The sequence below is a fragment of the Trichomycterus rosablanca genome, chromosome 13 (genome assembly GCF_030014385.1).
Source record: "Trichomycterus rosablanca isolate fTriRos1 chromosome 13, fTriRos1.hap1, whole genome shotgun sequence".
NCBI lineage: Eukaryota > Metazoa > Chordata > Actinopteri > Siluriformes > Trichomycteridae > Trichomycterus > Trichomycterus rosablanca.
Window position 1 is genome coordinate 21,930,973 of NC_086000.1, and position 25,967 is coordinate 21,956,939.

A 25,967-nucleotide genomic window follows, 5' to 3' on the forward strand; every position below is an offset into this window, starting at 1 on the left:
ACCAACCTCAGTTATACCAACCTATCACTATTCCCTAAACCAACTGTCAGTTCTTTGTAAATCACCACCAAATAATTAAACAGTTGTATCAGGTGTAGCTCCAACCTGGTGGGTATGAAAACCTGCAGCCACGCTGGTCTCATGTCAATAAGGTTTTGACCTTGCCTTGGGTGTAGTGGCTTCCGTCTTGTACAGTCATGACTTGAAATGTTCATCTCTTCACCACTGCAAAAATGATTTCTACCATTTTGTTAATTCACTAGCATGAGTAATGAAAAGCTTGGCCTCATCCTCTGTATGTAGGACTGCCTGTCCTATAAAGAAGGACTTTGTGGCTCTATCTGTGTTGCAGTGGGTGGTGCAGGCGGCAAAGGAATTGCAATAGGAAGTGACAAATTTGGGGGAATTGCAATTGGACATGACAAATTTGGGGGAAGGCAATATGTAAAAATGTTATTTATAATATTTAACAAACACATTTCAAGGCAATGAAGCAGTAGTTAAATGACATCATAAAGCTTTCTACACTACCAAATTAATCAAGTTGTTCTATTTTTAATCTGGCATGTTTTAGAGTACTAAAAATGTATGAAAAAACGTGTTGTAATAATTTAGTCATGGAAAAAAGAATAGCTGCAAAAATATTAAAATCTCATTACATACTCCCCTACAAGTGCATGCAAATTACAGGTAAGGGTGGCATGGTGGTGCAGTGGGTAGCATTGTTGCCTCACAGCAAAAAGGGCCAGGTGGCCAGAGTCCATTCTGTGTGAAGTTTGCATGTTCTCCCTGTGACTGTCAAAATAAAAACTAAATGAGTAATTTCATGTCGGCAAGCTAGGGACAGAGATATTTTAGTGTTGGAGTTTAGGGACATTCAAAAGTGGCAAGTACTAAAGTGCTGTTCATTTAGTTTGAATCATTTTGTAGGAAAACTAACTGATTGGATTAACACCTGCCTGACAGTGGGAGCATTTTAATCATTTATTTATGCATAATCTCAGACATATAAAAGTTGTGTCACAGCTGACCTGTTCAGGAACTTGATGAGGTACAGTTGAATTGATTGTTATTTACCTTTTTTGTTACAATTTCTTTCATTTGGTGACCTCTCATTTTAAAGTGCTTATTAAAATGGTATGTCATGGTATGGGGTTGCATCAGTGTCCAGGGCATGGGTGAGTTGCATATTTGTGAAATTACCATCGACACAGATGGTATATAGTGATAGCTATGGGCCAGTGATAGCTCAGTGGTTAAGGTACTGGACTAGTAAACAGAAGGTTGCCGGTTCAAGCCCCACCACCACCAAGTTGCCACTGTTGGGTCCCTGAGCAAGGCCCTTAACCCTCAATTGCTCATCGTGTTCTGCTCACTGTGTAAGTCGCTTTGGATAAAAGCATCTGCTAAATGCTGAAAATGTAAAATATTGAAATTTTATAGAAAAATATGCTGCCATCAAGGCAACATTGTTTCTATTTCAGCAAGACAATGCCAGGCCTTATTCTGTATGCTCTACAACAGTGTGGCTTCATGAACCCAGAGTGTGTGTGCCTGACTGGCCTGCCTGCAGTCCAGATCTGTCTCCTACTGAAAATGCATGGTGCATCATAAGGTTTAGAATCAGACAACGGCAATCACAGACTGTTACCAAACCATTAAAAAGTCTCTCTAATAGGAAACAACCATGGACTTACTGGGAAAAGACATCGTCTAGCACAGTTCTCTCTAAAATTTAAATATACACCTTTGCATTAATGGAATCTTCACACATATGCAAGTCACTCATGCCATGCCACTGATGCACCTCCTATACAATGAAAGATGTTGGCTTTTGCAGCTGTCACTGATAACAGTCTAGATGGTCCTTTTCCTCTTTTTCACTGAGAACTCAATGTCCTTTTTTCAGAAAACAAGCTGAAAAATAGACTAATCTGACCAACAAATATGTTTCCACTGTCTTTTAGACTTTCTGAGATGAGGTTGGGGCCTGAGAACTTTGTGTAATAGAGTTTCGGGTTGCATTTCCTAATGCAGTTGTAGACTGTGTTAAGTGACAACAGTTTTCGAAAGTACTCTCGAGACCAAGTGGCTATATTTATCACAGTAGCATGATGGTTTCTCGCGCATTGTTGTCTGAGGGCTCAAAGGTCATGCATATTCAGTGGTTTCTGTCTTACCCTACAGGGACTGAATTTTCTCCAGATTCACTGAATCCTCTCACAATGTTATGTAAAGTAAATGGTGAAATACCTACACAATTAAATAAATAAAATGTTTTATTAACTAAGTGTTAATTCTTACATGAAGTTTGAAACACATTGTACATGATTCCCTCACCTGTTACTTTCATTACTTTCACCTACTTACAGTGAAATTTCTGAAAACACTGTACCTTCAACAGTATATTAAATTTTCACACTTATTTTGCCCAGTACCAATTTTTTTGTAACGTATTGCAGAAATCAAATTCTAAATTTGTTTATATTTACAAAATACAATTAAGTTGAGCAGTGAAACATTGGAAATCTTTTTTTCTACTTTTGTCAGTTCAATAACGATTCAAGAAAATTAATAAATCACAGATTATTGTTTTTATTGCTTTTTACTAACTGTACCAACTTTTTTAGAAATGGGATTTATACATGTTTACAATTGTATTTGCAACAGGTATGTACAACTTGGATCAGTCCTGCATTTGTCTCACTGGTTAGAACATCAAGAGCCACAACACAAACAAGAACGAACAAAAGAAAAAAAAACCTCATGCACAGTACACCCTCCTGCAAAATATGATACAGAGGGCTGGTTAAGATATGTATCATGTTTATACTTTTCTAGGTATGGTGGGTATAATCAGGTGTCAGTGTTTTTATAAACCCATTTTTAATCAATGAGCTAAAATCTATACCAGTATTTATTGCCTCTTTTCTTTTAATTGCATTCTTATAATTTTGGTTAATGTGCAAAGGAAAAATTTCAGTTTTTACAGTTTGTTCACATTTGTTCACAACATCTTAGCAGAAATAAATATAATGATACTTAATGTATTGCAGTATGGTATTAGAAAGTCTGTATTTCATAATATATTACATTCAACCATGATACACTAAATATATTAAATGTCTTTTTATTCCTTAGCTCCTTACAATTAGTTGTGAGCTTCTTGAAAAATATGAATAACACTGTTATATGCAGGTGGAGGATTCTGTTTAGGAAGAAATCCTCTTAAACTACCCTTTCCTAACCAGAAGGACTCAGATTGGCCCAAAGTATAAGGATCTGTCAAAGTGGAGTCAAGCAATGTCCTTTGTTTCTTGTCTTCAGCTTCATCCCTGCCCTTCTTTCGCAGTGGCCGAAATGTAGATACTTGAAAACTGAAGCTGTGTCCCAGCAGTTCGTTGGGGTCAAGTGATGTTTGTCTTTTAACCTTTAATGTAGCTCTGTCTGTGCTTTCACTGCTTAGGTTGAAGCCATCTCCCTTATCGAGAACTTGCTGACTATGTGATTCAACAGCGCTTGAGGATTGATCAGAATGGGTGCTAATCCTTACGGAGGCTCTGCGTCTGGAAATCCATGTCATGAAGATGAAAATCAAGATTCCAATTAGAAGACCAACCAGCATCGATAAGCAGAAAGCCAGGATCACTTCATCTAAATAAACAAAAATTATTGAAAATACTGCCGACAGCACTATATCCTATTTTATATTCACCATGTAAAATAAATAAAGATGTTACTTAAAGCTAACACACTTACCAACATCAAATGTGTTCTCCAAAATGCCATTGTTTTTATTTGCAGACATAGTGCAAATAAATAGAAAAGCCAAACGCATATGTCGATATTCCAGAGTAAGAGAGCACTCAGAGGTGCACTTTCTCATGGAGGACGGTCCATTTGTTGTCAGTAAAACGGAAACTTTGCCGTCATGTTTCCCGCCTCTCTACTTATAAAATTAGCAAACTCCTGGCTTATCTGTGTGGGACAGAAGTCCAAAGGAACAGAGCCTCTTCCTCTTGCATCATTTCCCTTGTTTCACTTAGTACAATACAATACATTACAATACAATGGCTCTATGCCTGCTTCATGCTATGGCTGAGATTTCATCTTTTCTACAGATGGTCATTTACTTAAAAACTATGGTACTAGTACCTCTGGTGTGTGATTTAAAAATAATTTAAAATCTTTTAAAAATATTTCATCTGTAATTTACAAATTCTTTTGAGGGTAGACTAAGATAGAGGTTCCTATCGTAGACAGAGGATTTTGTGTTTTGCTAATCTGGTTGAGTCTTCTACGGGTAATAAAAAGTATGGGTGGAATTTAAGGCTTTTGGTTTGATCAGGTTTAAGTCTCAAAGTCAGGTTCAAGTATTTAGAGCAGGGCTGCCCAATTTTGGGCCCGCGGGCCGTTTTTTTTTTTTGGCCCGCCTCACTAGATCAAAGTACCCAGCTAACACAGAACGTTCCCGTAACGTTAGATTTTGGTTCCCCTATGGTTATTTTTAGGGAACCATCCCATAACGTTATGGTAACGTTCTCTTTTCGTTAAAAAAATCAGCGCTGTTCCCGGAGCGTTCCGGGAACTATGAAACCTAACGTTCTCTCATGTTTTTATGAAAACTAATAGAGAACGTTATCTAAAAGTTGCCTTAAGGTTTTCTTTCTTATGTGTTTAAAGTAACGTTCCAGTAACGTTCCCGGAAGGTTTTCTTATTATCTTTAAAGTTTTTTAGTAGGAACTTACCAAAAAAGCAGCCTTTTGCTTGAGACGGTCCATGTGGATCAACCTTTACTTACAAGTACTAACTATAAAACTATGAAACCTAACATTCTCTCATGGTTTTATGAGAGCTAACAGAGAACGTTAGGTAAAGCTTGTATAAGGTTTTATTTCTTATGTGTATAAAGTATCGTTCCAGTAACGTTCCCGGAAGGTTTTCTCATGATCCAGTGAGAGAAATTAGCTCTATACGTATATAGCAAGCAGAACTCTCCATTAGCACAACTAGAAAGTGAGGTTTTCTTGTCTAAAGTTTCAATAATTTTAAGGTTACGGGAACGTTAGGGGAACGTTCCCAGAACTATAATGCACAACCAAACGGGAACGTTCTATTTCCGTAAAGAAAACTTTCCTGGGGAACCAAAGGGCAACCAAAATGATCCGTTCCCAGAACGTTCTGGGAACCAAAAACTAACGTTCCCAGAATGTTCTGGGAACCAAAAATTGTTAGCTGGGTAGGGCCTATTTTTGTCAGTAGCTGGGTATTTATTTCAACAGGTGTTTAACTGCCTATAACGCTAGCTGCAATCCATTAGCTGACCACAATTTTACATGAAACAGTGGAGAGGAGAGGGGGCGCTGTGGAGCTCCAGTCAGCGGAGATCAAGTAACCTATGATGACACGAGTGAGGTTGTTAATCATGGAGCGTATGAGGCCGTGGCATACGGATAAATGAACATTTTAAAACAGTTGGCAGCATGAATATGTTTTCACCATATTTAACAAAGTGGACCATCGAAGTGTTTTCACTTTTTAAAAAATTTAATACAATATTAAAATAACATAACCTTTTAGTTTTGGCCGTTGGCCCTTCTCTGAGATTAACTTTTGGGCCCTTACAAGGAATTATTTGGGCACCCCTGATTTAGAGTATTCATGCAGCTACTGCTCCCCTGTTTTACTGCTTTGTTCCGCCAGATGGCGATAACACGCCCTCAAACGCCATGGATGAGCCAACCGTTTCCATTGGCAACCGGACTAACAAGAGTTTCTCCACCTGCGCTATAGAGGAACCGAAAGAGACGCTCAGTTTCAACTAATTACTACCTAAACACTGTCCGCGGAAACCCAAACCCTCTATTACTGTTGCAAGTTGAGGAGAAGGTGACTATGTTACTTTTTACGTTTTAATGTATTCACAATATTTATGGTTAGGGTTATCTCAGAATAGTTCGCTGTACTGAGTGCTAGCTGTTCAGAGGCTAGTTTTCTGGTTGGTTGTTTACCTAAAGCCTCTGTACTGCCTGTTAAAGGTTTCATTTCAGTTTTTGCAGCATTAATTGTTATTTTTAATTCCACAACGATTAATATTTGCAATAATATAAAACAGACGGAATGCCATGGAAACTCAAATAATTTCGTGCAGTTTTAATGTTACAGTGGTATAACTAGCATGGTGAGGAGAATACGATTTTATAATGCACCACTCTAGCAATGCTGTGAGAGTTCGTTGTTGAAAGGCACAGCAGCTGTGACACGAAACTAAACTTTTTAAAAAATATGGGTATTACTAACGAATCATAATCAACCTATTTTCCCTAGAAGTAAATAAAATAACCGTGACCTGAAATTACTCATTAATAGTGTTGTCTATATTTCCTACTGCTGTTGCAAACGGTCCATCATTCTGTTTGTATAATTGAAATGGGTAATACAGTTTGCTTGTGTAATTTGAGTAATGACCGAGGAAACAGTAAAATATCAAACTTTGGTAAAGTGTGTTTTCAATCAAATATATTTTAAAAAGTTCAGCTTTATTATTCATACACGAGCTTCAAAGATGTTGAAAAACTAAGGGAGCGTCTAAAAAGTGCATGAAAGTACAACTGTTTAAAATGCATTAACGGTTGCAGTAGTTACCCCTTGACATTTATCACTTACTACACATATATGTACAGTATATGTGCAGTAATAAATCATATTATGTAAAAAATGACTAAAAATGGACATTAATTTAAATATAATACATTTTCATGACCTCACTATAATCAAATATATTACAAAATGTCCCTCTGTTAATGCTTAGCTAAGGATAAATGTGAGCTTCATCTGCACTGAGAAACTAAGGGAGCTTCTAAAAAGTGCATAAAGAAGACAGGTGTTTGAAAAGTATTAAAGGTTGTAGTGGCTATTTAGTGGCCATTTACTACACTTGTATTACAGGATAAAAGTCCTACAGTGCCGCTCAGGTGGCGCAGCGGTAAAGTACGCTAGCTCACCAGAGTTGGGGTTTCGAATACATCATATCGAACCTCAGCTCTGCCTTTCCGACTAGGCTGGGCGGCAGTATGGACAAAGATTGGCTGTTGTTCTTAGGGGTAAGAAAGTCGGATCATAGGTCCTCATAACTGGTGCGACTGTGGCCCCTGCTGGCTGACTGATGGCACCTGCACAGGGCCGAGGAATAATGCAGATGGGGGTATGGCCCTCCGTGCACAGTGCCTGTCAAATATATGAACTCGACTCGTGCAGGTGAAAAATGCACTATCTGTACTGACTGTGCGTACCGGAGGGGGCGCATGTCAGTTGAGAGGCGTCCTCAGTCAGCGGTGAAGGGTCGAATCAGTATAGAGCAGTGGTGGCCACATGCGGCCCGTTAGGCTGTTTAATCCGGCCGAGTATTTACAAAACTGTCCTAAAACCGCATTAATTTAAATCTTTTTCCTGCACTAAACTTGCGTTTTAATTGATTCCACTAGATGGCGCACACCAGGCGGTTATGTTATGAAATATATAACGTGTCTCACACCGTCATAGGAACATGGATTCTGCTGTTTACCATTTATTATTTTTATTCTTTATAATAATAAACCAGAACCATGTTTTAGGCAAACCAACATCCATAAAGAACATCATGTAATCATGTAACCATAGTGCAACAACATTTTTACATAATTCGAACCTAGGGCGGAAAAACATGAGCCACGCGCTCTGCCCACTGCGCTACTCAAACAGCGGTGTAATGAACAGGCTGTTATGCTGATATCCCTGCGCACACATGGCGTTACTGAGACTAAACGTGTACACTAAGAATAATAACCAAACGCTTTCTAATTCCCACGGTAGCAGCAGTTTCCTTCTGTTTCATACAGATCGCCCCGTCTCTGTCTCATCTGCTGAATTTCTCTACCATTGATAAAAAATACGGAATAAAGTGCGTCCCGTATCAGTTCAATACGGAACGCAGCCTTTAGTTTCCAAATAAGGAAGGATTCCGTATTTTATGGGACGGTTGGCAACCCTACTATCACCCCAGCATGATCAAACCACTTGACTGGTTTAAAATGTTACACATAAACCATTAACTTATGTTGAAAGTGCTGCTTTAAAGGCTGAATTGGTTTTGTTTAGACGGCGATACACCAAGTGGAAACAAAGATACAAATAATTTTAAAAAATGCATTAAAAAAAATCACATTCACGCATGTGTAAATGTGCACATAAAAGGATGAGTCTGGTGTTTCATTTATATTCAAAAATTTATGCTTTAATCACGAAAATAAAGGTTTAAACGTGAACTTATATTAGTTCCAAACCCCCGCACCCACCCGGCCCGTCTGTCAATTTTTAAAACCCAGTGTGGCCCTTGAGCCGAAAAGTTTGCCCACCCCTGGTATAGAGGATGCATTCAGGGTAATTGAACACGACTACACTGGGGGATAAAAATTGGGGGGGAAAAAAGAGGGGGGAAAAAAGTCCTACAGTAACAGTTATAAATCATAAAAAAAAAAAAACACTTACATTATCTATTCTTGGTCATTTTTACATGATAAAGTTTATTACAGTACATATACTGTAGAACTTTTATTTTGGAATGTGGGTGAAGTAAGTGGTGCATGTCACTACTACAACCTATATTTAATCAAAATGTACCTGTATTTTGGGGATTTTTTTTACATGATATAGTTTATTATTTTATTTATTATAATTTATTATTGTATTTGTATATGTATACAACACAATGCAGTAATAAATTGTTTTGCAAATAATTTATTATTTATCATGGATTACTGCTTGCAGAGATAAGTCCTTAGATACTCTGATCAATTTAAAAGAACTGAAACATAAATGAAAAAAGTTACATTTTGTGTCTTTGAATATTTAGGGGTGCCTGAACAATATTTTTTTCAGAATAATTTTACTTTTAAATAAACTTACAATTAAATGTTGTGCTTTTCTTTTACGAGATTAACAGAATTACCTGCCTGAACTGCTGACAAAAGGGAAAATTGAGTCCACATGTGGGCACATGTGGTTTATGCTAAATTCTGACCCAACGATTTGCATGTCACAGCAAAAATAACATTTTACCAAGAGGTCAGCAGTTTCTGAAATGCTTTAACAGGCAGTGGTATGTAAGTGTGTCATCTACTTTAAAGATAAATAAGAGAATTAGACATAGAAACCTGATATGTTTTATATAAATTATACAGTATTAGAAATATTTAGTACAGGCAGCAGATACATTTTATAGCTGCAACGTCAAATGTTGATAAGTAATAATGTAACTAATTGTAAAGTTTTACACAAATATGCATGTACAAATTATACTGAGATTTCACCAAGCTTAGTGTACAATTCATTTCATTTTCATGTGTTAGAATTGCTTTATCCTGGTCAGGATTGCGGTGGGTCTGGTTTGTGTGGAATCACTGGGTGCAATGCAGTTACACACCCTGGACAGCACACCAGTCCATCGTTGGGCATCAACAATTCCTACTCCTCAGACATAGCCAATCATGTCTGTATGTAGACGCTCGACTGGCTGATAACACCGCTGGGGATTTGAACCCTGAATCCCAGGGGTAATGGGCTAGCATAATTTACCACTGCACAACTATACAGTTGAAGCTAAAAGTTTACCAACATTTGCAGAGGGCATGTACAGCCCCCTCCACAGTCACTGACATCCCTGGTAAGGATGAGTAAAAAGTGTTAGAAGAAATTTACCAATTGGTTAATTAGCTTAGTCTTAAACACTACATCAAACACTGTATCAGAAAGATCAGTCTAATTATGTTAAATTATGTTAATTATAATTATGTCAAAAAGCTATGAAAGAAGTATAAACAAATTGTTTTCTGTGCATTTTCACGATGCATGCCAATGCAATTTTATTACAATTATTTAAAGATTTTATGAAACCATTTTCACACTCCTGAAACTCATATTCATCACCCATTTGTCTCACTGCCTTGCATTTTGAATGTCTTATGCAGATGAACAGTTAAAGGAAGAAGGCTTGTGATTGGTCAATAAGGAAGACACACAGCCAGAGCTCTAACAGAAACCTGCTCTCTCATTGGATGCTCTATGGCAGCAAACCAAGTTCCTGTGCTGTGCAAGAGAGAGAGGTAGAAAGCGCTGTGGAAATCTTCAGCAGGGATGTCCCCCTAAGAAAGTAGTGCAGTAGTTGCTCTGCGTACCAGACTGGGGCAAGGCACTACTGCAGACAGGTGCCATGGCCTCTCTCAGCCCTTTTGGACGGTCCGCAGCAAACATACAGAATGTGATGCAAAAACTGCAAGGTAGGAGATGCTTCCTTTCTGTTGTGTGTGTGTGTGTGTGTGTGTGTGTGTGTGTGTGTGTGTGTGTGTGTGTATGCTTAAATATATAATAGCACAGATATTTTGGGACCCATTTAGGGCATCCAGAATGCTAATCTGATTAATGATCTGTTTATACATTATTTGCCTAATGCACTGTCCATCCACTACCATACTGGCACAACCCATTTTAAAATCATTGAATAGTTATAATAAATCTTAACACAGTTAGTTTGCAGTCATTCTAGTTGTGTGTGTTTTTCTGTTTATTTGGTAGGCTGATTCAGTTTAGGATGACTTGACTATATATGATATGGATGCTCCTGATTTTATTCCAAATTCTTAACGTTTTATAAAATTAGATCACTATTACCATTGTCAGCTGAAATGAATCCTTCAAACTGGACTTTTATTTTACCCTTTTGCCAAAGCAGAAATGTGTCTAGACTAAGTGTTGCTGGTTAGCATTGCTGCAGTGATTAGAGGTAATGCCAGGCTTTTACTTAAAGAGTAAGATCACAACAGGCTGTGATACACATGTACTTGTTTGAAAGTACAGTTGTCTTATACTTGTCCTAATACAGTGCTTCTCAATTTCAGCTGGGCCACAACAGTGGGCATATGCTGTATTGACGCATTAGTCAGCTATTAATGTGAGGTATTAAAAGCGATATTTCATAGTTGGGTGGGCTGCAAGTACTCCACAGGCCACAGTTTTTTGAACAATTTTGCTGCTAGAACAGTAAATAATTTCATTATAGATGAGTAACACAAACACACAAATGACAGTTTTGTCAGTAAAGCAGTTTTATTAAAAAAAGTGATGTTTCATTACTAGACATGATTTTATTTGCCTAAATTTGTTTAAGTTTTGGTTTACTTATGCTTAGCGAGAAGTCTTATTTTTTGCTTTTAGAAGTACTGTGAGGAAGTGACAAAGTTTTCATGTGACACTGGTTACATAGAATAGAAAAACTTTATTCAACCTACATTGTGCAAGCTTCCTTTGATGACTGGCATTTAGATTCTCGGTGACAAACGTCTGAGTTAATAACATGACTCTGTTTGAAAGGGTCAAAACAAAGGACTGATTAAGGATTGGTATCAAATCATGATATGTCTAATATGGGTTTTGTACTGAAAATGTTTAAATGAAACTGACACACTTCTAATGTGTGTATGTAACATGATAATTAAGGTGATTTGTGCTGGGGTGGCTCTGTAGTTAAGATACGGTCTAGTAATCTGATATTGTTTGTCTCTTAAGCAAGGCATCCTTTTTGTCTCCTCTGAGCGCCTAGTCCTGGTACAGACTAGGCGTTCCTGAACAGAATGCCTCCCCATGGCAGGGCAGTACAGAAACACATTCACTTGTATGTAAATAAAATTGGATGAGTCAGATTTAGCAATAAATTGACAAAGTGCATGGAAACAGATATAACCTGATACGATTCCTGTCCTTGAGGAAGAAAAAAATCAATATTTGATGTCCGTTTTTATGCTTATGTTCTATTCGGCATGTTTGGGATGAAGGGAGAACAAAGACTAGCAGTGTTAGCCTTTACTGTAAAGGATTTTATTACTGCTCATTGTGTAGTGCTATAAATACACAATTTCTTTACATGCAGAATCAACAACTTTGGTAGTATCTTACAGACAAAAGTTTAGATAATTTTAAAAGTGCATGTTTTGTCAAACAAATTTTATGTGTTGCAGGAGTCGTTTACCTGCACAGTTCAATGTGTTTATTCTTGTTCAGCAGCAGTTTTCTGGCCCCTAAAAGGGTTGATAGGCATTTGAAAAGTTGCCTAAGACAGGCTTCCGGTGTAGTGTCAGAGTGAAGTGCGGTGGCTTGTGTTGTGTTGAAAATTGATGTGTGGCTGTAATCACCATGGAGATGCCCAAGTGCGTAGAATATTTACAGCAAAAATAGAACTGAGAGTAACCGGTACTTGGCATTTATACTATGAGGAAGGAAGTCATGCTTTTAAATATAATTTATTTGATATTTCACCTCCAAAAAAAATTATTTTAAAATTTTATCGGATGTTGCTTTCCATTACATTATGTTACTGTATTTTAAAAAAAGTATATTCTCTGAAACAGGAAATTGTTTCCCTGTAATGCAAGACTCTCTACTGTTGCCATGGTAGAGGGGTATTAAATAAGAAGATGTGTTGTTAGGGAGGGGCCATGGTCGGTGCAGCAGTTCTAGGTTTCAGAACGTGTGTAAACGTGTGGTTTCCTCATGGTAAGTGGTAACTGACATGCTTCACTTAAGAGTGTGGTAAAATAGCGTGCCATGCACATTGATCACTACCACACATCTGATGCCAGCTCACTGTTTCCTTGATTAAAAATGACTGTACTGTATGAATGTAATGTACTTCTGTACTTCAGAATTTCATTAATTTGCTTCTACAAGATTTCTTTATTTATGAAAGGTTTATAAAATACTTCAATAAAGGTATGAGGACCACAGGTATTTATTTGAATATTACTTTTAATATTAACTGTTATTTGTTATTTAACTGGCTATATGAACAACGATTGGCTTGTTGTTTATACAGGGCGGGAGGCCGTGTAAGGACCTAATAACAGATGTAATTACGACCTCTGCTGGCTGGTTGATGGCACCTGCACAGAGTCGAGGGATAATGTGGACAGGGTGTGGCTCTCCATACACAAAGCTGATCCGCATATGAACTCGCTTCGTGCAGGTGAAAAGATGCAGTCGGCTACTGCACACATATCGGGGGGCGTGTGACAGTCTCGTTCACCTCAATCAGAAGTAGGGATCAGCATCATTAGAGAGGAAGCGTAATGCAATCGGGTAATTGGATACGACTAGATTTGGAGGATAACTAGGAAAAATAAAATAAAAAAGTGCACTGGTGAGGTTAGGCACTGTTGTTGGGTGGGAAGTTGAATATGAAACTCCCATTTGTTCCCAATCTAGTCGTCTTCAGGTTGAATATTTCTCATTGCAACAGTAGCAAATGTACAGTAGTTACACTGTAGAGAGAAAAGGTGGCCCAGGGCAAGAGTGTCCAGCAGCTTTCTCTTACTGACAGGAGCAGCTGCCAATGAGGACAGATCTGACATGTTATCACATAATAAAGAGACCATCACACTGCCAACAACAAAACTGTTATGTTTACTCATTATCACAGAGATAATCTTAATATTTATAATCTTAATATTTAATAGTGATCAGTTTTTGTTGTGATTTTTCTCGTTTATAATTTCTGGACCCAGCGCACTATCCATTTTCGGTTGCTCGCACAATTGATATTATTGTTAGGAGCTTGAGCAAGTATTGGATTTATGGTTTCCAGAAAAAGTGCCAAGTTAATGTAATTAAAATAAGTAGTTTAACCATATGCAGCATTAAAACATATGAAATTGAAATTGCACACATACATTTTAAGGAATTTTTTTTTTTACACTGCTCTTATTTTACATTCTGAATATCATGTTATTGTGGGAGATAAGAGGTCAAACCTATGGTCTTAACTTTTTTATATAAGTTTGGGAATTATTCATTTCAGTTTGTAGGGGAATGTATTCCATGACACTTCTGGAATTTTTTTTCTGTCTGAATAATTAGAGCACATACAACAAATCTGAGTGATTTCATGACTAGTCAAATACAGCAAGTTCTGCTGGGTGCTTGGGTAGTGCGGCAGCCTTATGAACCTCATTGCAGGCCCGGTTTTGAGGCTCAGTGATGCCACCTGCCTGAGCGGGCACTCTATAGACATAATCGTATATGTGTATATGTATGTATATGTGTATATACAGTGCCTTGCAAAAGTATTCAGCCCCCTTGAACTTTTCAACCTTTTGCCACATTTCAGGCTTCAAACATAACGATATGAAATTGTAATTTTTTGTGAAGAATCAACAACAAGTGGGACACAATCGTGAAGTGGAACGAAATTTATTGGATATTTTAAACTTTTTTTAGAAATAAAAAACTAAAAAGTGGGGCGTGCAATATTATTCAGCCCCTTTACTTTCAGTGCAGCAAACTCACTCCAGAAGTTCAGTGAGGATCTCTGAAAGATCCAATGTTGACCTAAATGACTGATGGTGATAAATAGAATCCACCTGTGTGTAATCAAGTCTCCGTATAAATGCACCTGCTCTGTGACAGTCTCAGAGTTCTGTTTAAAGCGCAGAGAGCATCATGAAGACCAAGGAACACACCAGGCAGGTCCGAGATACTGTTGTGGAGAAGTTTAAAGCCGGATTTGGATACAAAAAGATTTCCCAAGCTTTAAACATCTCAAGGAGCACTGTGCAAGCGATCATATTGAAATGGAAGGAGTATCAGACCACTGCAAATCTACCAAGACCCGGCCGTCCCTCTAAACTTTCAGCTCAAACAAGGAGAAGACTGATCAGAGATGCAGCCAAGAGGCCCATGATCACTCTGAATGAACTGCAGAGATCTACAGCTGAGGTGGGAGACTCTGTCCATAGGACACAATCAGTCGTACACTGCACAAATCTGGCCTTTATGGAAGAGTGGCAAGAAGAAAGCCATTTCTCAAAGATATCCATAAAAAGTCACCTGGGAGACACACCAAACATGTGGAAGAAGGTGCTCTGGTCAGATGAAACCAAAATCGAACTTTTTGGCCACAATGCAAAACGTTATGTTTGGCGTAAAAGCAACACAGCTCATCACCCTGAACACACCATCCCCACTGTCAAACATGGTGGTGGCAGCATCATGGTTTGGGCCTGCTTTTCTTCAGCAGGGACAGGGAAGATGGTTAAAATTGATGGGAAGATGGATGGAGCCAAATACAGGACCATTCTGTAAGAAAACCTGTTGCAGTCTGCAAAAGACCTGAGACTGGAACGGAGATTTATCTTCCAACAAGACAATGATCCAAAACATAAAGCAAAATCTACAGTGGAATGGTTCACAAATAAACGTATCCAGGTGTTAGAATGGCCAAGTCAAAGTCCAGACCTGAATCCCATCGAGAATCTGTGGAAAGAGCTGAAAACTGCTGTTCACAAACGCTCTCCATCCAACCTCACTGAGCTCGAGCTGTTTTGCAAGGAAGAATGGGCAAAAATTTCTGTCTCTCGATGTGCAAAACTGATAGAGACATACCCCAAGCGACTTGCAGCTGTAATCGCAGCAAAAGGTGGCGCTACAAAGTATTAACGCAAGGGGGCTGAATAATATTGCACGCCCCACTTTTCAGTTTTTTATTTCTAAAAAAAGTTTAAAATATCCAATAAATTTCGTTCCACTTCACGATTGTGTCCCGCTTGTTGTTGATTCTTCACAAAAAATTACAATTTCATATCGTTATGTTTGAAGCCTGAAATGTGGCAAAAGGTTGAAAAGTTCAAGGGGGCTGAATACTTTTGCAAGGCACTGTATATATATGTGTATGTACAGTGTATCACAAAAGTGAGTACACCCCATACATTTCTGCAGATATTTAAGTATATCTTTTCATGGGACAACACTGACAAAATGACACTTTGACACAATGAAAAGTAGTCTGTGTGCAGCTTATATAACAGTGTTATTCTTCCCTCAAAATAACTCAATATACAGCCATTAATGTCTAAACCACCGGCAACAAAAGTGAGTACACCCCTTAGTGAAAGTTCCTGAAGTGTCAATATTTTGGGTGGCCACCATTATTTCCCAGAACTGCCTTAACTCTCCTGGGCATGGAGTTTACCAGAGCTTCACAGGTTGCCACTGGAATGCTTTTCCACTCCTCCATGACGACATCACGGAGCTGGCGGATATTCGAGACTTTGCGCTCCTCCACCTTCCGCTTGATGATGCCCCAAAGATGTTCTATTGGGTTTAGGTCTGGAGACATGCTTGGCCAGTCCATCACCTTTACCCTCAGCCTCTTCAATAAAGCAGTGGTCGTCTTAGAGGTGTGTTTGGGGTCATTATCATGCTGGAACACTGCCCTGCGACCCAGTTTACGGAGGGAGGGGATCATGCTCTGCTTCAGTATTTCACAGTACATATTGGAGTTCATGTGTCCCTCAATGAAATGTAACTCCCCAACACCTGCTGCACTCATGCAGCCCCAGACCATGGCATTCCCACCACCATGCTTGACTGTAGGCATGACACACTTATCTTTGTACTCCTCACCTGATTGCCGCCACACATGCTTGAGACCATCTGAACCAAACAAATTAATCTTGGTCTCATCAGACCATAGGACATGGTTCCAGTAATCCATGTCCTTTGTTGACATGTCTTCAGCAAACTGTTTGCGGGCTTTCTTGTGTAGAGACTTCAGAAGAGGCTTCCTTCTGGGGTGACAGCCATGCAGACCAATTTGATGTAGTGTGCGGCGTATGGTCTGAGCACTGACAGGCTGACCCCCCACCTTTTCAATCTCTGCAGCAATGCTGACAGCACTCCTGCGCCTATCTTTCAAAGACAGCAGTTGGATGTGACGCTGAGCACGTGCACTCAGTTTCTTTGGACGACCAACGCGAGGTCTGTTCTGAGTGGACCCTGCTCTTTTAAAACGCTGGATGATCTTGGCCACTGTGCTGCAGCTCAGTTTCAGGGTGTTGGCAATCTTCTTGTAGCCTTGGCCATCTTCATGTAGCACAACAATTCATCGTTTAAGATCCTCAGAGAGTTCTTTGCCATGAGGTGCCATGTTGGAACTTTCAGTGACCAGTATGAGAGAGTGTGAGAGCTGTACTACTAAATTGAACACACCTGCTCCCTATGCACACCTGAGACCTAGTAACACTAACGAGTCACATGACATTTTGGAGGGAAAATGACAAGCAGTGCTCAATTTGGACATTTAGGGGTGTAGTCTCTTAGGGGTGTACTCACTTTTGTTGCCGGTGGTTTAGACATTAATGGCTGTATATTGAGTTATTTTGAGGGAAGAATAAATTTACACTGTTATATAAGCTGCACACAGACTACTTTTCATTGTGTCAAAGTGTCATTTTGTCAGTGTTGTCCCATGAAAAGATATACTTAAATATCTGCAGAAATGTGAGGGGTGTACTCACTTTTGTGACACACTGTATATATATGTATATATCTAATTAGCTGTGTCTGAAGCATGAAAGGCCAGATTGGAAGTTCAGTACAGTCCACATACATATACATTTCACATTTACATTTGTGGCATTTAGCAGATGGTATTATCTGAAACACTAACAGTTGTATATCATTATAACACAATAGAGGGTTAGGAGCTTTGTTTAGGGGGCCAACAATGGCTTTGATGTGGTGGGGCCTAAACCAGTAACTTTCCAATTGCTAGTCCAGTACCTTAACCAGTGAGCTACCACAGCTCTGCCAGATAGTCTTGATTGGGGTGTGGTTAGGACTTTGGAAAGTGTTTCTTCACTATCACATTAATAATGTAGGTTAGATCTTTGGAAAGGTTTTATACACCATCACATTAATAATGTAAGTTGCTGTATGTATATTTCTAACCCAGCAAAATTTGTCATGTTTTCAGAAAACCCACAATACACTTATTCCAAAACAGCTTCATTTGTTCCTTTGTTATTATTTTGTTATTTTTGAACAGTAATGGTAGGAATTCAATTTACTACTTTTTGTAACATGACTGCATGGCTTGGCTTTGTTACAACATTAGATTGTACACATCCAGTAAACTAATTAATAAATGTACACAAATTCACCACAATCTTTACAATTTTTTTTTTTACTTGCAATGTACTTCCATTTTTTAAATTAATAATAAAAGTGTAAGTCAGTGGGAAATGCTTTTAATGTTATTGTATTACACTGCCAGTAAATATTTCAAAGTAGTTCCCCAACATTTTACCCACAAGTACAGTAAATTTGTCTGTGGAAAGATGCAAATTGTCTTATTCTCAGTGTGTTAATGTCCAGTGTTGTGACTGACTGTAGAGTCAGGAATCACAGTTCTTTACCCAGTATGCGCGGCCAACTATGCTGTTTTGGACTCTTGGCCACTGATGGCCATGACATTGGGTTTATTTATAATCACAACACATTAATTAAAAAAAAAAAACATTAATTCATTTAATCTTGGTAACCATTTTAGTCTGATTGGAAAGCTGTAAGGATTGGGTGCAAGGCATAGAATCAGGCCACCAATCCATGTTTACACTCATTTAGTATTTCACAGACAATTTATAGCAGCCAGTAGAACGTCTGCATATTTTGGGAGGTTTTCCTGGCAATTTTACAAAGTGATAAATATAATAAGAGATCCCAGCTTCTAAAGTAAGAGAAAATTACTTAGGAGGAGTAATGTAAGGTGGTTGGGTGGCACAGCAGTGCTCTAGCCCACCACAGCTGAGAACAGGGTTTAAGTCTCCTTGGGCAATGTAAATTGCCCTACAGACAAATTCAGCCATGCCTAAGGTATAGAAGGCCGGATGGGAAATCACCTCATTGCCTCTAAAATAACTCCTACTGTGTGCTCGAGGCAGTGGTACGAGTGACTGAGTAATACACAATGCATATGATCCATGTTAGTGCTATCTGTGAGACTCCTGAAAATACCTGGTTAGTGGCTGTTTTTTTTTTTTTTTTCCTTTTTCTCCCACTTTAGCACATCTAATATCTGCCTGTCAATCATCCTCTCACTAATGCTGGTCCCTGCTCCTGATTGGGGAGGACGAGGCTGCTCCACACCCCCTCCGACATGTGCACAGCAATCTAACATCTTATCACCTACACTTGACGAGTGCAGTGCAGTACAGCGCTGTGTACGGAGAGCCACACCCTCTACCGCACTCCTTTCCCATCTCCGTGCAGGCGCCACCAACCAGCCAGCAGAGGTCGTAATCGCACTAGTCTGAGAGAGAGTCCCCATACGGCTTAATCCCGCCCCTTATCTGAACAACAGGCCAATCGTTGTTCATGTGGCCACTAAGCCTCAGTCGACAAGGCAAAGCCGAGAGTCGATACAATGTATTTGAGATCTCAGCTCAGGTTAACAGCGTGTGTTTTACCGCTTCGCCACCTGAGTGGCATATTGTGCTGGTTTAATTTTAAACGTGCTATTAGCAAGCCATAAATAAAAGTATTGTGTATAATTACACACAATGTTAAATTACAATATTTTGTAAAAATGCAAACAATATAAAATTACAAAAGGTCTTGATAGTTATAAAATGTCATTAGTTTCCTTTGTTTGATTTTTGCCTGGTGGTTAAAAAGTATAAAATGGACATGGACACGTCTCATTGACCTTAATGCTTTAAATGTGCTAAATGCATAAGTAGACATTCCGGTTTTACAGTGGTCCCTGGTGGACAAAATAAACCACTAATCCTTATTGTGGGCAGCCCCTGTAAGCAAGCTATAGCTACCTAATGTGCATCTGACCTGTTGCCAAATGTATACTCTGTTTCTAATTTATGTTAAGTACAAACTTTCAAAGGATTTGGAGAGTATAATTTAATTTAGAGCTTGGTCCTCTGTAACACAGATGCGCACTCTGTTTTCTGCCTATTACAGTCACATTTAATGGACGTGTAATTGAGCCAGACACACATCTTGCTCTAAACACTTAAATTCTTCATACTTCAGCAAGGATGATAATGCCTTTCTAGACTGCCTCACTTACGAAAAATAAGCTTACCTGTGGATCAAAAGCAGGGGTGTCCCAATTTTAGATTGAGTATTGTTTTTTTCTGCATTACATATGAAAATGCAGCGCAAGAGTTATTTTGGCCAAATATGGTTTAGTTTTGTTAAAATTTAAGATGAAATTGGATTTATTTGCTAATACAAGATCAGCTCCTGCTGCCAATGTACCGAATGTACATTTAGCCCATGTGAACTTGCCCTTTATCTCTGGTGTTTTTCTGTACCTTATCATTGCACAAAAGACTGAAATATGTTATCTAAAATATGCATGTTGTCACAAGCGAAATACATTTTCTTGTGATCATGTGATTATTTGATCTGATTAAGTGTAATTGAATAGACTAGGGGAAAATGCAAAAAGCCCAGTGAAAATGAAATACTGACTTTAACTGTTGCAGATATAAAAAAAAGCATAGAAATACAGCACTTTTCTACTCTCTATAAAGCTCTATATGCTTACACACATAGTATAGGACATAAAATAACAGGGATTACCACAGCAACAGAAAATAAACTGATTTACAGACCATTAAGTACAGTGTCTGAATATGTAGTTAAAAAAAGGCTTTTGCATTTGTCTTATGGTTGCTGTAAGGTTGCTGATGACGTACTGTACATGAATTATAAAATGTCCACTTGGCTTGTCTGTATTTACAGGAGGCTTGATTTGTCAATATATGGATGGGAAAAAGCACAAAAGTCTGTAAATGGTAAAAAAAAATGCCACACTTCACCTTGGCTGTGGTGATATTCTATGTAGTTACTGTTATCTAAAGGAAAGTGTGACAGCACCAGTATTACCTGGACAGAGACTGTGGACTGCTCAAAGCTCACAGTGGACGTAACAGGCCAGTAGTGCTAAGAAGCAGGTGGTAGATGCTTAACACCATTTTGCACATAAATTATTTAGTACCCAGACATTTATTGGACATTTATGATACCCAGCTTTCCTTTGATTCTTCTGCTCCATTTTGCTCAGTTTTGTGCATCAGCTCCCTCATGTTGTTGTTGCACCCAGTACCTTATTGCCTTCTCAAAAATGCAGAACAAAAAGTATTTTAAGACATTCAACAGGAAGTTCTCATTACCTTGTAAGTCCTCATTTTATCAGCAACCCTTTATTATGATCTTGATGGTAACTCAGAAAAAAATTGCTGAGTCATTTTTGCATTCTGGTCCTGAATGGCTTGTTTTGGTGGCACATTAGAGGGAAAGCTGCATAAGAATGAACCCCACATCCTGCATACACCAGATTAAAACTGGCAACCCTGTGACATCATGGCTTTGTGCACACTGATTGGAGGTGCACTGCTAGAGATGATGAGATGCTGGGGATGGTGCGGGAGGCTGAGCAGATCGGCGGGGGTTGCACACATCCACAGTAGCTTGGCTTCTCTGCATTGCCGACAAGAGCAAGCTGCCTGACTAAAAAAACTGCCCTCCATTAGGGGCCTTTCACAGCTCAGGGGTGTGTGTGTGCATGAAAAAGAGAGTGAGAGGGGGAGAGAGAGGGAAAGAGAGAGAGGGAGGAGAAAACGGGATGTGTGCGCTGGGAAAACAGTGCGGCCGGCTCTGTTTTGTTTCCTGAGCGAATAAAGGATAGATAGAATTTGCCAGCCTTTCCTCTTTGGATGACATCTTCACACACACATACACACACACACACTGTGACTAACACTGAGAAAGAGTGGGAGTACAGAACATGGCAGAATGGCTCAGTTTAAGGACGTTGCTGTAAAAAAGACCACATCTCTGAACCTGGTGACTGGATTCTTTCAGTATCTTCGTGGTAAGTGCTCCTGTCATCCTCCAAAAGGCTGTATGAGTGAGACCAACAGCACAGTCTTGCACAGATTTATATGTAGTGTGTACTGTGCTGTATGTAGGTGAATCAGATGCATGAACAAGAAATGCAGTAACAGCAGAGGGCCTCACTAAACATGCTGATCAGCTGAGGTCCTCCTACACAGAGAGGTAATTACCGATCAGTTTCAAGGCTCTTCACTGCTGGTCCATTAGTGAGTTCGCACAGGTGTCTGCTGCATGTGTGAACTTATTTTAACTGCATATCAAGTGCGCATGTGAGATTTAGAGATGGCCATAGTCTTCTAAAGCTGCACTGGCATAAATGTTTACATGGAAATGGTGTCCTAGTTATTGCGCCTAATAAGAGCATGCAAGAAGAGAACAGAGTCTCTTGTGAATGCATTTAATGTGCACTCGCTGATCCCATCTCACATAAACGTGAATGATACTGGGGTGACCTATCATGACATGTCATCACAAGTGCCTAAAGCTTTGGCATGTTCTGTGCAAATTGTCTTTTTGGTTAACTTCTTAATGTATTGTAAAGGTCAGCAATTTACAGCCTGTCTTCAGTGTTAATAAATGTATCAACAAGTCATCTGTGCTCCTCATAATATATTTGTACAACATGTGAGTATTTATTTGTGCAAAGATAGTTTTTAGTTATTGGTGTGCTTGATCATGATTGTGCCAGTTGTGTTGTTCATACTTCATTTTAACTTTTTATTGTATATATTTTTATTATAACATTTTAAATTATATTGTTTACTTCTTAACAAGTAATGTACAAAACTTTTTTAGTCAGTTAAATCAGGGCTCAAATCAAATAACTAATTTGTCTGTCTTGATAAAAAATAAAGCACAGTCTTATCTACGATTGCTGCTAGCTTTGATTAAAGCTGAAGGTTACTTAAAGGTCAGTTTAAAATGGCTTGTAGTAATGTTCAGTCATCAGACATCAACAGACATCAGAATTGGGGGTAACTTAATCAGTACTCTGCTTGAGAATGATCACAGTGTCTTGTATGAAAAAGCTAATTTAAATGAATCTCTTTTTAACTCTATTTAAGCTATTTATCGATCTGTTATCAGTGGTTCTATAAGTGGGGTTAATAAGTTTTAATAAAATAAATCTATAAGTGTCCATGAAATGCATTTTGCACACAAAAAGGACTTTAGCTGATCTGCATTGCCTAATAAATAATCCTCTTATTGTGGCTGTACAACTGCTGTTACAACAATCTTTGAATCATTGCTAAGCAGTACCTCACCATTATTCTAAATTTTGTTCTGTTCTGGTGGCTAGTCTGTTCCCTGTTATGGGCAGTTTGCCAGTCAGTTCTATTTTTACCTAATGCTCACTCATATTTAACACTGATGGACAATACAGAGGTTACTAAAAGGGCAGAAAAGCAAAAACTACAAACACAAACTACATTTTCATCCTCACAGGTTTAAAAGTAAAAATTTCTTAAGTCATAACTATCTTTAAAAGTGCACTTTATTTAAAACATGAGATAAAGGTAAACATGGAGTGTAACTGCTCTATCCTGATGTGAGAAATGAAGCCTAGTAATATGTGGTGAGACTGTTGATTTCTCATTGTTCGCAAATACCTAGTAATTGCAATAATTGTAATAAACATATGTAATTTTCATTTTATTTACCTTCTGTTTGTTCTTTTGTTGATTGCTTTAAATATACAACTAACATATAACAACATTAGACGTACAATCACTGATTTAAACTAAATATGCAAAGGCCTTTTACATTTCCTGAAGAAGATTACACATGACAAACTTTTATTTTAATGTCTGGGGCATGTTTTTATCAATTGATTTCTCAATGAATTATGCTTATGTATTTTTCACTTGTTTTTTACAGATGAACAGGAGGCAGTCCAGAAAAGAACATTTACAAAGTGGATTAATTCACATTTGGCCAAGGTGAGATTTTTTATGTCTTGATTTTGTATGTCTTAATCTGCTGGTTAAGATTGACTCTTTTCTGACATCAATGAGTTATGTGGTGACTTGTTTGTAATTCTATTACTTATTTATGAACACAAAATAGCCCATGTGATTAGATCTGTGCCTGCCATCTTGAGCAAAGTCGAGCGAGTGTATAATCACTGTCACGATTATGACCATGACCATGATTGTTATTAAAGGTCATGCTTAGCACAGCTCAGTAAACAACAATAGCTCAGGGATCATGGCTACTGGTTGAATGCCATACTGTACAAAACTGTTCCGCTGTAAATAATATGAAGTGTGCTTGTTTATGTCCTGTGTGCACTGAATAAATGGTTCTTTGTAGTGGACTCCCACTTCTTTGATCAGATTGTGCTTGCTCTCTGATGTTGTGTCTGTTTCTCTGGAGAGCAGTTGGTTATGAAAGAGACAGAACACACGATTCAAACAATGGAACCTCAAGAGAGGCTGTTATTATTGTTAGATTCTTCATTTAGGGTTATTTTAGAAATATTGTGGAGATTTATTGAAGAATATTGTTTACAGAGCTGTGTCACATTGCCTGTTAAGATACACAATAATCTACATAAAATGTGCAACCTTGTTCACAAATGATACACATTGTAATATTGTAAGCTGTGATATGAGGAGTGTGACTGGGTTGAAAATGTCACTTTAAAATGACTGCATTATGTTTTTTTCTGTCATCAGATTAAAGCAGGAAATAATGATTATTATATTAATAGAATTGTGTTGTCTATTTCACATGAAAAAGTAAGAATAAGAAAACAAATAATTAAAATGTTAAATAGTAACTAATATAACTGCTTTAGGACTAAGCAAGTCTAATAGCTTAAGTGCTGTCACTTCCACCCACTCAGCATTTGTAGTGTGGTGAGTCACATGTCGCACTTTAATAATTGGCTTTAATTTATTTATTTATAACTCTGTTAAAATGAATAGCTAAATGGAAAGCAATGCTTAAAGAAAGGCTGGCTGTTGCTATTACAGTCCAAGGTGTGTGTGTGTTTGTGTGAAAAATTGAAAAAGAGAGAGAGAGTTTGGAAACTTTATATGTGCAGATGGTGCACAATAAGGCTTGGAACAATTCTCAGCAGGATAAAGTCTGCTCCTAAAGCCTTTGGCATTTTGCTTAGTGGTTTTGTACTCAGGTGAAAGGACGACATTGTGTTTATATATGTATAATATTAGGATGTAGCTGTATCATTCAAAAAGAAAACTTTTAAAAGTTCTGGGAGGGATTTACATGGTAAAAATCTGCCTGGCAGAAAGTTTTGCTGCAGCTTGATTTACTTTGCATTAATAAAAAATTTAGTAAATATAAGGACGAAGTGTGTTTGTGTTTTGCAATGCCAAGTTTCATATCACGTCAAAGCTTCAGTACTGCATTACTTTTGCACATACTATCAGTGCCGAGGTTAAGAACTGAGCAGTGTAGCTCTGTAGTGCATCACTGTCATGTCTATATTGTGCAGTGGGATCTCCAGTCCCGAAGTCAACCTAAGAAAAATAACTGTTAGTGTATGTTTTAACTGTGATTTAGTCACCTAAGTCAAACTCCTTTTTTATGCACAAACCCTATTTCAGAAAAAGTTTGGCATTTTGTAAATTGCAGTACAAACAAGAATTTTTGATTTGATGATTCTCTTAAAAAAGTACTGACTGACTGAAAAAAACTGACGAATTTAATTGTATTTTATAACTATAAACAAATGTAAGGCAAGCCGTAGCCTAGTGGTTAAGGTACTGGACTGGTAATCAGAGGGATGCTGGTTCAAGCCCCACCATTGCCAGGTTGCTGCTGTTGGGCCCTTGAGCAAGGCCCTTAACCCTCAATCGCTCAGACTGTATACTGTAACTGTACTGTAAGTCGCTTTGGATAAAAGCGTCTGCTAAATGCCAAAAATGTAAATGTAAATTATGTGTGCAAAATGAGGCCAGGCATCGTCTCGCTGAAATGACCAAGTACTTCTCGGGAAAAGACTTTGTCTGAATGGCAGTATGTGTCTAAAATCCCAGTATACACCTCTACATTAGTAGTACAAACAAGCAAGTCTTTGATGCATGCCCATACTATGACAGATGCTGGCTTTTGCAAATTATGTTGCTAATAGTCTGGATAGTCCTTTCTGTCTTAAGCACATAGTACTTAACGTTTGTTCTTTTCCAAAAATAATCTGAAACATGGACTCATCTGA

The 25,967-nt window shown here is 38.3% G+C and overlaps 2 protein-coding genes across 18 annotated transcripts in view; one reads left to right on the top strand and one right to left on the bottom strand.

Moving 5' to 3' along the window:
- Positions 1 to 2,596: 2,596 nt before the first annotated feature.
- myct1b (myc target 1b) lies at positions 2,597 to 3,839 on the bottom strand. Its single transcript, XM_063007842.1, has 2 exons — positions 3,760 to 3,839; positions 2,597 to 3,654 (listed from the first exon to the last, which is right to left on the bottom strand). Exons 1-2 carry the CDS (start codon positions 3,836 to 3,838, stop codon positions 3,152 to 3,154), a joined length of 582 nt encoding a protein of 193 aa, XP_062863912.1. The 5' UTR covers position 3,839; the 3' UTR covers positions 2,597 to 3,151.
- A 1,980-nt stretch (positions 3,840 to 5,819) lies between these two features.
- syne1b (spectrin repeat containing, nuclear envelope 1b) overlaps positions 5,820 to 25,967 on the top strand; it is a 100,668-nt gene continuing 80,520 nt past the window's right edge. For 15 of the 17 annotated variants that reach the window (XM_063006902.1, XM_063006903.1, XM_063006912.1 and 12 more), the window contains exons 1-2: positions 21,493 to 21,758; positions 23,660 to 23,721. In XM_063006902.1, coding sequence (XP_062862972.1) covers positions 21,680 to 21,758; positions 23,660 to 23,721 — 141 coding nt within the window. In that variant the 5' untranslated portion in view covers positions 21,493 to 21,679. Of the gene's footprint in view, positions 5,891 to 9,677; positions 9,702 to 10,005; positions 10,315 to 21,492; positions 21,759 to 23,659; positions 23,722 to 25,967 lie in introns of those variants that run through there. The other 2 variants (XM_063006904.1, XM_063006905.1) reach the window with 2 other exon arrangements.